At 39.2% G+C, this 15161-nt stretch overlaps 1 protein-coding gene across 2 annotated transcripts in view; it reads right to left on the bottom strand.

Moving 5' to 3' along the window:
* The window catches only part of KIF13B (kinesin family member 13B), a 165529-nt gene that overhangs the window by 103233 nt on the left and 47135 nt on the right, over positions 1–15161 (bottom strand). For both annotated transcript variants that reach the window (XM_072952758.1, XM_072952759.1), the window contains exons 3-6: positions 7690–7702; positions 3698–3758; positions 2090–2182; positions 802–982 (exon numbers count right to left, since the gene is read on the bottom strand). In XM_072952758.1, coding sequence (XP_072808859.1) covers positions 802–982; positions 2090–2182; positions 3698–3758; positions 7690–7702 — 348 coding nt within the window. The remainder of the gene's footprint in view (positions 1–801; positions 983–2089; positions 2183–3697; positions 3759–7689; positions 7703–15161) is intronic.

The raw sequence follows: 15161 nt of genomic DNA, 5'->3' as shown, positions 1-15161 counted from the left end.
CATCTTTTTCATCCAAACATAACTAGATGCCCCCTTGTCGTCCTCTGCACTTTCTATACCCCTCAGCTCGTGTGGCTCTTTGACCTTCCAAATGCTGTTCTTACATCAATAAGCCACAGGCTGTGGTTATTATCTGTTTCATTCTCTCCACTGTTGCACTTCCTTAAAATCTGAACTTAGAGAACTCTCTGCAATGAACAAATTTCCTCAGAGTTATCTTAGTTTCAGTTATGACTGCAGAGTGAAATCTGCATTTTTGAAGGCTTTCTAATACTTTTGAGCCACTTCTCTTTCTAAGTCTATGCCACACAATGGACACTATTTTCTCTCTGAGCATCATTAATATTAACTATCTTGAAGTCCAGGTTTCATTATTTCTGATTATACCTCTCCCTCACTTCACAGCCTACAAACAAACAGATGTACTCCAATCAAAATTTCTTGGTTTAAAACAAAACAAAAAAAACCCTACTTCATTAAGTTACTTGGTTTCAGGGTAACTGGTATCCTTAACTGTTATTACATCTTTTTTGTTTGTGGCTTTGGATGTATCTAAAGAGGCAACATGACCCAAACACATACTGTTCAAACATGCGTCCCTGCCCCATCTCAGCTCCAAGTCCAAAAGCCCGGCACTGGCTGTAGGAAGCCATTTTATGTAATGAAAAACAAATCACAAAGAAAATAACAAGGTAAATAACTCTCTACTAAAGTTCAGTGTGAAAAATTTCACGTAAGCCAATTTATTAAGTCTGTTTTAGTCCATAAAACCATAACATCAAAGTCTCAAAAGTCATTTACCCTTTGGGATCAAGAAGGTCTCTAACTTTTTCATTATAAATTTCCATATAGGACACTTCTACTTTAAAACTCTGCTCTTCATTTTCCTCTTTCTGGGTTCGTTCAAAGAGCCCACTGCAAAGTCTTGGGATTAATCCAGGTTGGTCCGCAGTGCCCATCATGGTGTAAGATTTTCCAGATCCTAAAAAATGGAAACCATCATCATCACTGTCTCCCCGAGAAGTTTAAATAAATAACCCTCTTTCCAGTGCTCATAATAAAATCCTAGCACTTAGCAAAATGCCCCCAATAAGAAATATACTCAAATACAATGATGTCACTAGTAAGTACAGAAGCTTTCCTATTGCACACGTAAAAGTCAAAAGTACACATCCTTTAGGAAGAAAGCAAAAATCTTTTACCGTCTTCATACTTTAAAAAGAAGTCCCCTAAAATGACAGAAAAGTGTGAGGTCTGAATAGTTTTCTAAAATTGAACTGGGAAGATCCACATGATAAGCACTACATGCCTGTTCCCAACCACTCATCACAGTGCAGAACACACATGTTACCCCTACGGGCCCCAAACCCGCTCACTGCCACTGGCCTCCGGCAACAGTGCACAAATCAGACTCATCTTCTTTCTCTACTAGAAAATTATTTTCTCCGCTATACCCCAAATACATATTCCTTAAAGAACATTTCAAAAACATAGGAAAATAGAAAGGAAAAAATTAACTCACTCATAGTCCTAACTTAAGCATAACCTGTTCTCCTTTTTGTGATTTCGAAAACATACTTTCAATCATTCAACTGCTGCTTTGGTCGCCTGACACTTGATCATTACCGTGACACCTAAAACTAACACGGCACTTCTCGTGTGCAAGGCCTTTTCTACAAGTTTTCACATGGTGACTTATTGTGACAATCCTAAGGAAAGTCTTTAATGACTGATGTTTTACAGGTAAGGAAACTGAGGTGCCAGTTTCCCAGCTGCCTAGAAGCAGGGGCAGGGCTGCAGCTGGGCCGGCCGGACTCAGAGTCCACACTTATAACCAATGCCTTTGAAAATACAGTAAGTATTTTTCTGTGAAGAACAGTTTTCAGTTGGACAAGCTATACGAGATACCCTCATAGAAGTGACTACTCCACTTCAAACAGGTTTCTTTTCTGTTGACCACAGGGGTACAAAAGTCAAAACACTCTATCAGCCATAACTAATAAGATGGTAGCAGCAGCACATATTCTTTTTGGTATTGTCTTTGTTTGGATCCTTAAAGCTTAAAAAAAATATATTATGTAACAGTTACCAGTCTGTCCATAAGCAAAGATACACGCATTGTAGCCGTCAAAAGCATTCTGAAGGATATTCTCCCCAAGGCACCTGAAAACATCATCTTGACCTGAAACAGAGAAAAAGGATGTTTTAAGCCAAAACTACACACGAACAATTAAAACAACAACAAACAAATCCCTCAAAAATGCACATTTTTTCAGCTTGTTTATCTCCAAATGAGATTGTTAAATTTGATGAATTCTTCCAAAGGCTTATGTCTTTCAAGTTATTTTCAGTTAGCACGTGACAGAAAATGAGTAATAAGGTCCTGATAACAGGAACTTGAATTAATAAACACTGGTCAAAAATCCTCTGTAACGGAAAAAAACAGTGAAGTGCTAATTTTATAAACAATGATTATAAATACCTGAAATTTATACTTGGGACCTAGGTGGACCTGAATTTAACTACATACCGCTCAGCCAATGCCTTATTCAGTGCGTACTAGAGTTTGAAGTAATCATATGTATCAATTCCCTTTCCTTCTCCTCGACAATAATGTTTAATTGCAGAGTCTACAATACATAGCAGCCAAGAGAGGGAGGACGGACTTGGACATTTCTTCTAGCTTTCACTCATGGACATAAATAGCAAGATTAAATTCTCCTCTACAGGCTAAATTAAACACCTCAATAATCAAACGTGACCGTGACAAGTTATTCAGCCTCTTTGAGTCTTGAATATAATATGAAAGAACTGGCTGCTGTTGTATTTGCTATATTTTGAACGCTATAAATAGCAGCCCATTATGCCTCACTTCCCAGTTAATTTACCAGATTAGTACACCATCATTACACTTTTGACACTGAAGCAATCCTTCAAGTCATCACTGGGCCAGGTGGCCCAAATGAACCTTAACTTTTGGAAACAGCTGTAGTACTACTGTTTCTCATGATAAAAGCCAAGACAATATGACACTCAGTATTTAAGACACTGCTTAGAAACGAGTGTCACAAGCAATTAGGGATAAAGGAAATGTAATGCTGTCACTGTAGTCCTCAATTTGTCGTGAAAAGAGGCTTGAGAAGAGAGTAAGTCATCACTGAGGAGAGTAAGAGAATAGAATCCCAGAGCAAATTTAGAGAGAATATGGCATCTCCCTCCCCATTAAAAAGAGAAAAGGAACACTGAAAGCTCAAGTGATTTATTCAAATTCAGAGACAGTCAGGGGTGCAGCTCAGTGCTAGAGCATCTGACTGCAGACAGTCAGGAGCGGAGCTTGGATTAAACTTGAAGTTTCCTTTCCTCCTTGGCCAGCATTCTCCTTTCCTTAAACCAAGCTGCCTCTCTAGACTACATCACAAACACTAAGGGGTCTAAGTGGCCAGTGCGTGCTGTGGTGCCATGTAAGGCCTAAGGATGCTATAACACCATGCGCCCTATTCATCCTATTTCATCATCTCATACCAACAACAGTGCACTGTGAATCTCCCATTTCCCAATCAATATAAAAACTTTAACAGCAAAGACTAGAGGAAGTTCTCTATATAGTTTCTAAAATTACACAAAATGCTACAATATTTCATAGGAAAAAAAAACCCTTTCTATACTATCAGTAGTTAATAGGATGCTGTATTCTTACCTGAATACTTTTCTCTGACAGATTCATCCATAGACCAGAAACAATGATCATATGCAAACACCTGTTGAAAAATACAGCATGTATTACTGTACTGTATACTTATAATGTTATTAACTATGTCATAGCATTGATAACATTGCTCACAATAGTGAAATAAAAACAACTTACTGTCTTACAATGGAGGTTAAATTCTGTATGGTAAAGACTCACCACAGACAAGTCAGCACCCTATAGATGATATGGATCTTTATTTCACATGGAAAACTCTTCACAATGTTAAGTGACAAAGGGGAGGTTACAAGACAATACGTACAATGAGACGGCTATTACACACATACACACAGTCACACATATCAGGATCACTACTGCATGATGAGATGAGCGGTATCTTTGTTTTCTTTATGTTTTTATGTATTCTCTATATCCTTAGTTTTCTCATCAAAGAAAACAAAGTTTTTTTTAAATGAAATGTAAAGATGATTACTATAGCATGCTGAAAAAGATTCCTTAAATAAATTATAACACAACCATGGTTGATACAATGTAGCTTTAGACTGATAAGAAAATATTCATGTATTAATGTAAAAATTATAAAAGTCTGGACCATGATCCCGTATTTGTACAAAAATCTAAACACATAAAAAGTAGTAAGAATATACACTGGAAGTACTGGTAGTACTTAATGCTACTTGGTGGGATATCAAAATTATTCGTTTTGACCTTTTTAAGTTTACTACTTTCTAAAATACTTTTTTTTTGTTTTTTTTGGCAATCTTTTAAAGTCCCTTTTACCTATTTAAAATTTTTTGATTTCACTATAATGTAGTGGATTTTAGGTGTAATTGTGTTTAAATCTATTTCAGCTTGCATTTCAAACTCTCCTACTTTGGGAGTCTGTTGCCTCCCTTCCCGATGACGGCTTTCCTCTCGTGCCTTTTTATAACGTTAGTTTGCAAGTACATCTGAATTGGGAGTTTGTATTTTCCAGTTTGTGTGATGGCTTGTTTTTCCCTCTCCCTTTGGCTACCTTTACATGACTAGCTATGCTGCCGCTCCCAGCTACTGAAGCCCAGATCTGGGTCTTTCCAAAGCACAATGTCTCTACTCCCTCCTATTTACACAGAAATTAGCTCAATGGTGGTGGCCAAAAACCCTTTTTTCATGATGGAGCCTCACCCAAATTGGTTTTCACACGGTGAGCTTCTCCGGCCCTCGATCACACATCAGGGTCCCCCCTAGTCTGCAAGAGCTGAACTTCCAATCCCCTCTGAGAATCTGTATCTGATCTCAAGGGCCCAGGAAGCACGCTGCTGCAGCCCCAGGTTGCCACTAGTCCCTGAAGTGACATGTTTTTCAATACAGTAACATGATTTTAGTACTTTCAAATGTTTTGTCTGTCCCTGCTATGAGTTTAGAGTTGGCAGAAGAATGTTTCTATGTGAACTCACAAGGCTATATGGACCAGAGGCCTCAGAGTTAAATTTGTTTTTAAAGGAAATTAGATTAGGATGGTAAATTAAGTATGCATGCCTATACCCACCTCCCATCTGAAATTCACTCAAAATAACAGAGGAATGGAGGGAAAGAGCCAAAAGGAGAAAGGAAAGGGGAAAGGAGAGCAAGTTTTTAAAAGCAAGATTGCTTATTTGTACCTGGACCAGAAACTACGAATGCCTGAAAAACAGCAACAGTGAGACTGATGGTGGGTTAGTGTGGGGACCACAGGGAGCTGCAGGAGGAGATGGCTGCAAAGCTAAGAGCAGGCGTGGAAGAGCACCAGGAGAACAGCTAAATGAGCCATCGGGGGCCCTGGGACAACCAACAGGATGACTGGTTAGAAACATCTTCAAAGCAAGGAAAGATCAGAACAGCCGTATCCCTGTGCAAAACTGTGGCAGGAGGCATCTGTCCCCTGGGATGGGGCACTGATGGGGGAGCCAGGACAAAGGGGCATGAGAAGCCCAATGGCTGACAACCCCCATGAAGAGGCTGGAGCCTGGAGCCCAGAAGCCGCCCACCAGCCTCAGCACTGTGTTATCCGTTACTAATCCTCAACATTTCCCCAAAGCTAAACGTGTATCTATCAACGGTGGTGGCTCACTAGGTTAGCAATTTAACAAAAGGGAGAGGAGGAAAAGAAGAAGATAGAAGGTGATCTCAAAGGACTATGTACCAAAACTTCCAGTAGGGGCTGCTTTTCAAACTACATTTGTCAGCCACGGAGAGACTCTTTCAATCAGGGTGAGATGAAGTAAAATGTGAAGCTCAAATTAAGTTTCTTCTGTTCCAGCTTTCAACTCTCATCTCTCTTATCATTGTATTTGGTTCCGCTCTCACCAAGGTGAAGCAGAAACCATCCTGATTCTCTGCCTGTAAGCTCAGCTCCTACTTCAACAGCCCCATCATCACCTGTGTGTGCTTGCCCACGATCAGGCTCTAAATGGCACTCCTCTCCCCGTGGCTACGGGTCTTTCTTTTCTTTTTTAAGTTTAGGGATTTTTAAATTTAGGGATTTCTTTAACAACGCATTCTCAGTTCCAGTAGAGAAGCCATCATCAAAGTAACCGTAATGACAGCTGACACTACATGCGAGGCCCTGGGGTACAATGAAGTTAAGAACCCGGAGACCAGCAGGTGGGGGAGCTGGGACCTGAGCCCAGCCTCAGGATGGGGCCCAACGCCACAAGGCTGGATTCGTTTTCTTCCCCAATTACGTGAAGGCGCCACAGCCTGGTACAAAGTTGGGAACCAGGAACTCCTCGTTCTTACTTACTAACAATACTGAATGGTCCTCTTTAAATTTTAGCAGTTTTGTAAATTATCATAGGTATCTTCCAGCCACGGATTTCCTAAAGCAAAAAGCCCTTTTCTTCCTTAAACAAATACTTCTAAAGTTTTGTTTTTTAAAAAAGAAGACTTTTTTCAAGTAACAGAAGAAATACACATTCATTATAACAAGTCAAATGACACAGAAGCATAAAATAAAAAATAAAGGTCTCCCATTCATACACCATACTTCTCCCTAGAGGTAACCACCATGTTAATAACATGGCTTTGGTCCCTCTATTTCTTATGTCAACACAACATTTTCTCTAAACATTAAGATACAGTTGAATTAAATAAAACATGAATAGTTTTTAAATAGTCATGTAAGGTTCCCTCACATCTTTACTGCAATCTCCAGCCTCTGCTCCATCAAAACAACACAAAAACAAAAATAACCCAGCATCTTTTCACAGAAAAGATAACACTAATAAAATTAGTTTTACATATATAAAGAAGTCAGTGCCATATTAAACTATTTTTTTCAATCATTCAGAGTCCTAACAGCCAAGTCTATACATATTTTAAAAACAATAATAGAGAATGGAATTACAATTCAACCACGGATTCTAAAACAAATCTTCAGGAATGTAGATAAAAATCTAAACTTCCTGCAAAGTTCCAGAGAATGATCAATTCAAAACACAGCCCCGTGCCCACTCCGGCACACCTATACTCCCTGGGACACACGGGAACTGGCCCGCCCCACCAGAGGTTCTTTAGAACCTGGGCTCAAATCTAAGATGAAAGCACACTCCCCTGAGGAAGCTGTGGGCCAGGGCAGGTTTCCGCTGGCCTGGGAACACGTCCCCAGCCATCCCAGAAGTGACATGGATAAGTCTGCCTAGTATGGTACTGACCACAGTTTGGAACAACCAGTTTTGAGCCAATCCATGGCAAACAGCACAGCACAAAAGGAATCTGTGTTGCAGTTGCTGGGAGACTGGCCAGAACTGGTCAAAGTACAAATACAGCTTTTCCATAAGCCTCCAATCCCTCTTATGCCAATAAATGGCTTTGGATTTATGAATAGGCTGACAGCTTGCATTACGTTTTTTTTTTTTATAAAAGTGACAGAAAATATTTTTATTTTTAAGAAAATTACCCGTACTTCAAAAATATGCACATAAGATCTTTACAAGCATCAAGTAAGAAACCAAATCTCTTACCTTTGGCTGGCTTCTGGGTTCCCAAAAGATGTCGTCGATGACATGAAAGAAAAGAAAACATGGGTTTAAAATTTTTTTGAGTTAGAAGATGCTTTTTGAAGGGTAAAATGATAATAAACATCATGAAAATCTTTATGAAAAATACAAAATATTGACTTTGAAATCAAATAGCAATTTGATTAAGAAATCTCTTAACAGACAGAGTGCTAGTTACAGAAAGCTAACTTGTATCTCTCAGGCAGAAGAAAGATTATCTGAGCACTGGATAATTTTTAGATTCCTAACATTTCTGCCTTCTACATTTTGTTTAACCTTGTATATAACTTGTAAATACAAAATAAAAAAAAAAAGAAATCCTTTGCTTTTTGTCATCTGACTTCACTTCCAAGAGTTTTCTCGCTTTGGCAAAGTAACAGCTTACTCTCTATCTATATAGGACGTGCTACAAACGATCAATTCTGTTCTAAGAAAAAAAGGTTAAAGGAACAACTAATTTTTTTTGCCAGTGAATGATTACTTACTGAATTACTCACTATTCCTCCATGCTGGCCCAGAGGCTTCCAATCTCCCTCCTCTGAAAATGCCAGTAGCTTACATCTCCTCAGGGTACAGGAAAATAACTCAATCCAGTATAACTCTGAGATCGTTTTAAACTTGGAGAAAAGTTATAGGAAAAGCACTAAGAACTCCCTTCACCCAAATTCACCAACTGTTAACACTGCCATGGCCACCATGTGAGGGTAAGTTGAAGACATGCCCCTTCACCCTAAACATTTCAGTGTATAACTCCTAAAAAAAAATGATGTTCACTTACACAACCATAGCAACAACTGGTCCTTTCAAAATGCCAAGTCAAACCTGAAACTCCAAAGGAAACTATACATGGAAACGCTTCCTTTCAATTGTCTATATACATATTGTGCCTCTGTCTCCGAAAATTTTCTTCTAAATGTTTTAGTTAAACTTAATAAATTTAACATTGTATCAAATGATTTCAGATAAGAGCAGTCAAATGCCAAGGAAAGCAGCAAATGAGTGGCACTCGCTCTACACATTTTGGAGTAACAGCCAGTGTGGCTAACATACAAAAGAAAGTAATTTCTCTGGAATAAGAGATATGGGGAAACTTTCCAACAAAAAGACTTGGAAAATACCAGTGGAAGGACTGACACATGGTATCACCTTTTTGTAGGTCTTTACAAGCAAAACAGATTCTCATCAATTGCAGAAGGTTTGGTTATAAACCGAGCTGGAGGCTAAGCACAGAGCCAGCATACATGAAATGTCCATGCAAGGCCAGGTACCTTGCATGCTACTTCATTTAATTCTCACAATAACTCTGAAAGATGCTATTACTATTCCAGTTTCACAGATGAGAAACTTAAGGCTCAGAAGAGTTAAACAACCTAGGCTGTTCAAGACACAGTAATAATCAGTGATGGATCTGGGATGCAAAAGTAGGTCTTTCTGACTCCCAAGTCTGTGTTTTCTTCACCTCCCACAATGGTCAAAACAGCCTTGTCAAGTTTCCCCTAGACTGAAGAATCTATGAGTCATACATTAACAACTGCTCCTGGTAACAGAAACATTTCCCAATGTATTAATTTCCTCCATTCTAATTATTACCCAATAAAAGGTTACCACTTGGTGCTTATGCCAGAGTAAGTTAACTTATTTATTATATTTATAAAAACTCCAGACTGTCTTTTCTGAGAGAAAAATAAGATATTTAGCATGATATTCAATTTTAAGTAAAATATTTTTATATAAAAATCAGCTCTTCCTTCCTAGAAGACAACCAACAAATGTAAAATTCAGTAACATATGACACATAGCAGAAGAATCCATGGGGCTAACTTGAATCCAGAACATGATAATAAAAACAGAAGAAACAAACCAGTAAATTAATTACAGAGCTAAGTTTCCAGCTAGGGATCCTGGTGGCTACAACAATAAAGCTCAAATAACCTACAGTTACTGGAAACCCAAAGATGTAATTACAGCTCTGTACAAAAATAAGTAAGTAAATTAATTAATTAAACAAAGCCTTTCAACATGTAGTTGCAAACCAATACCACGGTGTCTCACTAGTCCAAAATCCCTTCTTTAGAAACCTCAGCTACCTAGATCACAGTGGGGATTCAGGAAGCAAAGAAGACCAGCTCCTGGACCAGTCAAAAGAGACGTCATAAAGTAGAAGCGGGAGAGTCTGAGTTTATGAGTTTGTTGTTACTGTTCCTTAACTTCAGTTTGAACTTTCAGACTTACAAAAAGTTCCCAAAACAGTACAAAGAATTCCTTTGTACCCTTTACCCAGTTTCCCTAAATGTTAACATCTTACTATAACCATAGTTACAATGATCAAAACCAGGAAATCAACCATCTAACACAAGATTTATAAAATACCTCAGAGCCAACCTTAAATTCGTGCCAACCTCCCTGCTGATGTCCTTTTTTTGGCCCAGGATCACACACTGCAGGCAGGTGTCTTGCCTCCTCCAGCTGAGGATGGTTTGTCTCTCATGACCTTGACACCTGAAGAGTACTTACTGGCCAGCTAGTCTGTAGAATGTCTGGGTTTGTCTACTGCCTCCTCATGACTAAATTCAGGTTATGCATTTCGGCAGCACCACAGAAGCAATGTTGTGCCCTTCTAAGTGCATCAGTACCAGAAGGCACAGGAGGAGATGCCCCAGACTCATTACTGACGATGGTAACTCCCATCACCTGGTTACAGCTGTAGCTCCCAGGTCCCTCCACTGCACATTACTAGTTTTCCCTCTGTAAGGTCATGGGAGACTTCAAGACCATGTAAATACCATGTCTCAACATACTTTCACCCACAGATTTCAGCATCCATTGATGAGTCTTGCCCACAACTATTACTGTTCCCCAAATGGTGATTATCTAGTTACTGAGATGTTAAAGGTTCAGGCAGATGTGCTTCTTAGGGAGAGGGTGGCTCGAGAAACAACAAATGATTTGGCTGCATATTTTGGTTAGAACTGTTATCTGCGAAAAAGCTGGTCACTTCCTTCCTCTTACTGACCTGGTTTAGGGGCTTGTGCTCACTCTTCATTTAAATAATAAATTACACCATAAAAGTAAGTCAAATTATAGTCCCAATCTTTAGAATGCCACAATATGAAGAAGAAATTTAGTGATGATTTTATATAAATTGAAAATTTTTATTACTACTTCTATGACAAAAATAAAATCGATAATGGTTCCAAAAATAAACCAAAAGTATGTGAAAACCAAAGCCATGTCAGAATGATGAGTTATAAATCAATTACTGCTGTAAACTACCAAAATCAAACATTATATCCAAATCTCACCACTTCTTTTAATTTTAAAGATTTAAGTTTCTGAAACTTTCACAATAAGAAATAACTGAAATCTGTTTTACCAAGATCCCACCGAAACCCGCTCTCTAATGGATAGGTTACATCATAAAGAGTTTATTCTTATACGGCCGTACTATGTCATGATACTGTTTCTTTTCCAGACCTAAGCTGGCAGTACCAGCAACCAAACAACATTCTGTGTGATGATCGTTATTTTTTCTCTGTCACCCCTCCCCCAACGTGCTTTTCCACAGAAGGAATAAAGCTGACCTGACTGAAAATTCAGACACTGATCAGACTCACAAAGGAAATTTATCAATCTTTGCTTATCTAGCCAAATTTAAGAAGTACAAATATCACTAAAAGCCCCATCACTGTTTCCTGAACATTGGAATACTCCATTCAATTGTGAAGACTGAACTTTAAAAGCATCATTGATAGAGAATTCTGGAGAACAGCATTCCGGATGTAGAGGTTTAAAAACGCTCCACTGAAAGAATAAATCAAACAACTAGAAATACGCAGCCTGGACCAGGGAAGACTAAAAGAAGCCAGGATGCCATCCTCGGTAGGATCTACTGAACAAAGTTAAAAGGGTTCTCTCTTTCACGTAAGAATAATTAGCGCTGTGTTAAGACACAACCAGCCCCCGTTAGGGGGTAGGTATCACCTGAAGAGAGAACAGAAAAGCATCTGATGAGGATGTTGAGGAAGGAAAGAGCAGTTACACTGGATTACTTGTATACCTCTTATTTACAACACTTGTACAACATTATTTACAGCGGGAAAGCAGACATTAAGCGTTCAACAAGTTCTATTTCAATATTTCTATCAGGGACACTTGCAGATGGATGGTACCTCAGAGGTAACACATTTCCAGCGTCACCTCCCACGTCACAGCCTTGGAAGAGTCTCCCTCTGCAGCAGGCCCGCGTACTTCCCGCATTCCACACGCCCACACTCAGATAGCGCCACTCCCTCTAACAACTCTACTTCTTCAGGCCCTATTTATGTGGGAAAATCTCTGATCAAATTCTGTCTCCCTCAGGAATCCTTCCACAAGAGCCCTAGCCAAAAGTGAGTTTTCCCTCCCTCAATTCCTGTAAGTCAAAACTCTCTCTATGGCTCACGTATTACCTATCATTGTCACGTGGTACAAACTTTTTAAGTATATGTGGGTCATCTCTTCAGCTAGACTATAAGCTTCTGAAGGACAGAGTGTGTCGTTCAGCATTTATCAGCATCCAACACGAGGATTTTGCTTCTTCAGCAAGTGTTCCCTAACTCTCTAGGTGGCCTGGCCCCTCCCTCGATCTCAACCACATCTTGCCCCGTCTGCCTTGCGCCCTCGCTGGCCTCATTCTAACTGGCACAGTGTCCACAGTTTTCAGTCTCAGAGCTTTCATACATGATTTTTTTCTTGCCTTGAAATCTTGAGGTTACCTCCTATTCATCTGTCATTCTCAATTTGATTTCTCTATATGTATCTTTCGTAACTATTCAATCTAAATTAGGCACTTACTAGATAAACAACAAGGTCCTACTGTGTAACATTCAATATCTTGTAATAACCTATAATGAAAAAGAATATGAAAAAGAATATATCCATGTATAAGTGGCTCAGTATGCTGGATACAGAAACTAACACAACAATGTAAATCAGCTATTCTTCAATTAAAAAATATAAGTAAGGTCTCTTACATTGATCTCAATCACAGTATTCCTGATAGAATAAAAACATTTCCACCACTACCTCTGCTAAGATTATCCCCAAAACAATAAAGCAAACGAGAAACAAATACAAATTCCACCTTCAGTGAATCTAGGAGATAATTATAAATGAAATATACTACATGAAGACAGAAAATGCATCCACAGAAGGCAAGAAAAGATCAGAAATGAGTGGCACTGGGTATCCCAGAAGGTAGGGAAGAGGGGGCCTGAAAAAAGTGGAAGAACATTTAGGTCACTATCTCTAATATATGATTTGTGGAGAAACTTCTTTAAATCAAGAGAAAAGGCAGTGTGACAATTCTCTCTTCCACCTACGCAAACTCCAATTGGTTGAAAATTGAGAGATGTGCAAAGGATACAGTCACTGAACCACAACAGGCATATTTCACAATCATAAAACTTGAGAAATGTGAAAACCCTGGTTTGTAAATTCCATAATTTCCGATTGCTATATGTTGAGACAGCATCATTCAAACCATATACTATTAACTCAGTCATTTACAGTCAACCTGCTGCTTCTTATCTGTCAAATACACAAGCAGAGTAAGTTTTAATTCACTGTCCACTTTCACTAAATGGAAGTTTAAATCTGGCCAAAGAATTAAATCAAAATTGATTCATTTGTGGGGTTTATTTATAAAATATATTTCACAAGCTATGTTAACAGTAATAACACATTCACTTCAATAATTACATGTTAAAATAGCTTCAAGGTAATATACAAAGAAGATTATTGAAATACTCTAGGATTCCAAGCAAAGAAAAACCCTTTCAATTTTTACTTCTCTCAGTATTTGTGCTTATCTCTGGTTTTTAAATTTCATGAACGTATTTCTCCCATTTTCTTAAGGGATTAGTGATTAGATTCGTCTGGAAAATTTTTTCACCGAGTATGAAATTAACTCTCCAGTCCCCTCACCCTTTCTAGAACCAGACCCACACTTCAGTGTCCAAACCAGAGGTCATACACTCAAGGTCCACAGACCCAACATAGCCCACAGCTGTACTGTTTAATCCTCACGGTACAGTCCAAAAGCAGAAAAGCAGAAGATTTCACGTTAGAATTCTCTTGAAAATTCAGAAGGTCTGGAAACACAAGGCCTACGTTCCCACACAGACACCAGCTAGATCTGAACGACTGCTGTCTTCCGCACGGATCTGCAGGCAGGCAGGCAGGCAGGCAGCCAAGGTTTAAATTCCTACTATCAAGAAAGAAAGCAGAACAGCATTGGTTCTCTTCATACTCAAAGAAAACAAGCTCACAAATCCACACCAATAGAGAGAAGACGTCCAAATTTAATCCTCAAAACCTAAACCAGAGCGCCACCACCACCACGTCAGGACTACACTCCAGATCTACAGATTCTCCCCATGTAGTGAACAATACGACCCCCTTCACTAGCCCAAATCTGACCCTGGCTCTCAAATTCTGAAAAGGAATCCTAAACTCAAATGTCACCTGGAGCAGTTAAGTCATTAGAATTATTATCTGTGAGATAGAATTAAAGCTAACGCCCCTACCATCACTATGAGCAGTGGCAGGTCTACAATTCAGACTTAAACTGGAAAGCCGAGGGGCTTCACAGGGAAACAGCAAGCACACACACATTCCCGCATGCTCAAGGATGTTAGATCCCGTCATTACTATGATTTTGATTCATGATGCAATGTTAACTTGGGGCTGAAGTCAGCTAGCAGGTTCAGAAAAACTAAAATTTCTAACTCAATACCATAATTACTTCACAAACTCATTGCTTAGTGAAGATTACCTATCTTCCTTAAGTGGTAACTGAATTTCCACGCATTCCCCAGCTAAATACTTCATTACTTACAAGGGTATAAGCTGCTTAGTTAACTAACTGAAGATTGCTGTTTTTATCCCTTTCCTGAGACATGGTTTTCATCTTTGAAAGGTCTCTCAACCTATACCCTCCTTCCTTCTCACATTCACTCTTTCATTCAGCAATATTTACTGAGTACTGAGTAAGTCAGATGCTAATCTCAGTACTACAGAAATTGCACTGAATAAATCAGACAAAAATACTAGCCCTCTAAGACCTTAAATTCTATTACAATAGAATAAATGAATGAAAGCATAATATAGTAAGTGCTATGGAGAAAAAAAATTGGGGGAGGGGAGTACAGAGTGCAGCTAGGATCGGGTGGTCAGGAGAAGCTTCAGGAACAGCGTCTGCAAAGAGGCCCACGGGAAGTAACGGGGTGGGCCACGTGGACCACCACAGCCACACTGAGGCCCCTCTCTCCATCTCCCTCCCGGTCTACCTGCAACGTGGTACTACCTGCTCTCACTGCCTCCCGTCTCTTCTCCACAACTCTTCACTCATCCAGGATGTATCTAAACCACAGAACTGAGCAGGTCATAATCCTGCC

The sequence above is a fragment of the Vicugna pacos genome, chromosome 31 (assembly GCF_048564905.1).
Source record: "Vicugna pacos chromosome 31, VicPac4, whole genome shotgun sequence".
Lineage (NCBI taxonomy): Eukaryota > Metazoa > Chordata > Mammalia > Artiodactyla > Camelidae > Vicugna > Vicugna pacos.
The sequence above is the reverse complement of the archived record's forward strand: the minus strand, read 5'-3'. Positions and strand labels throughout refer to the sequence as shown.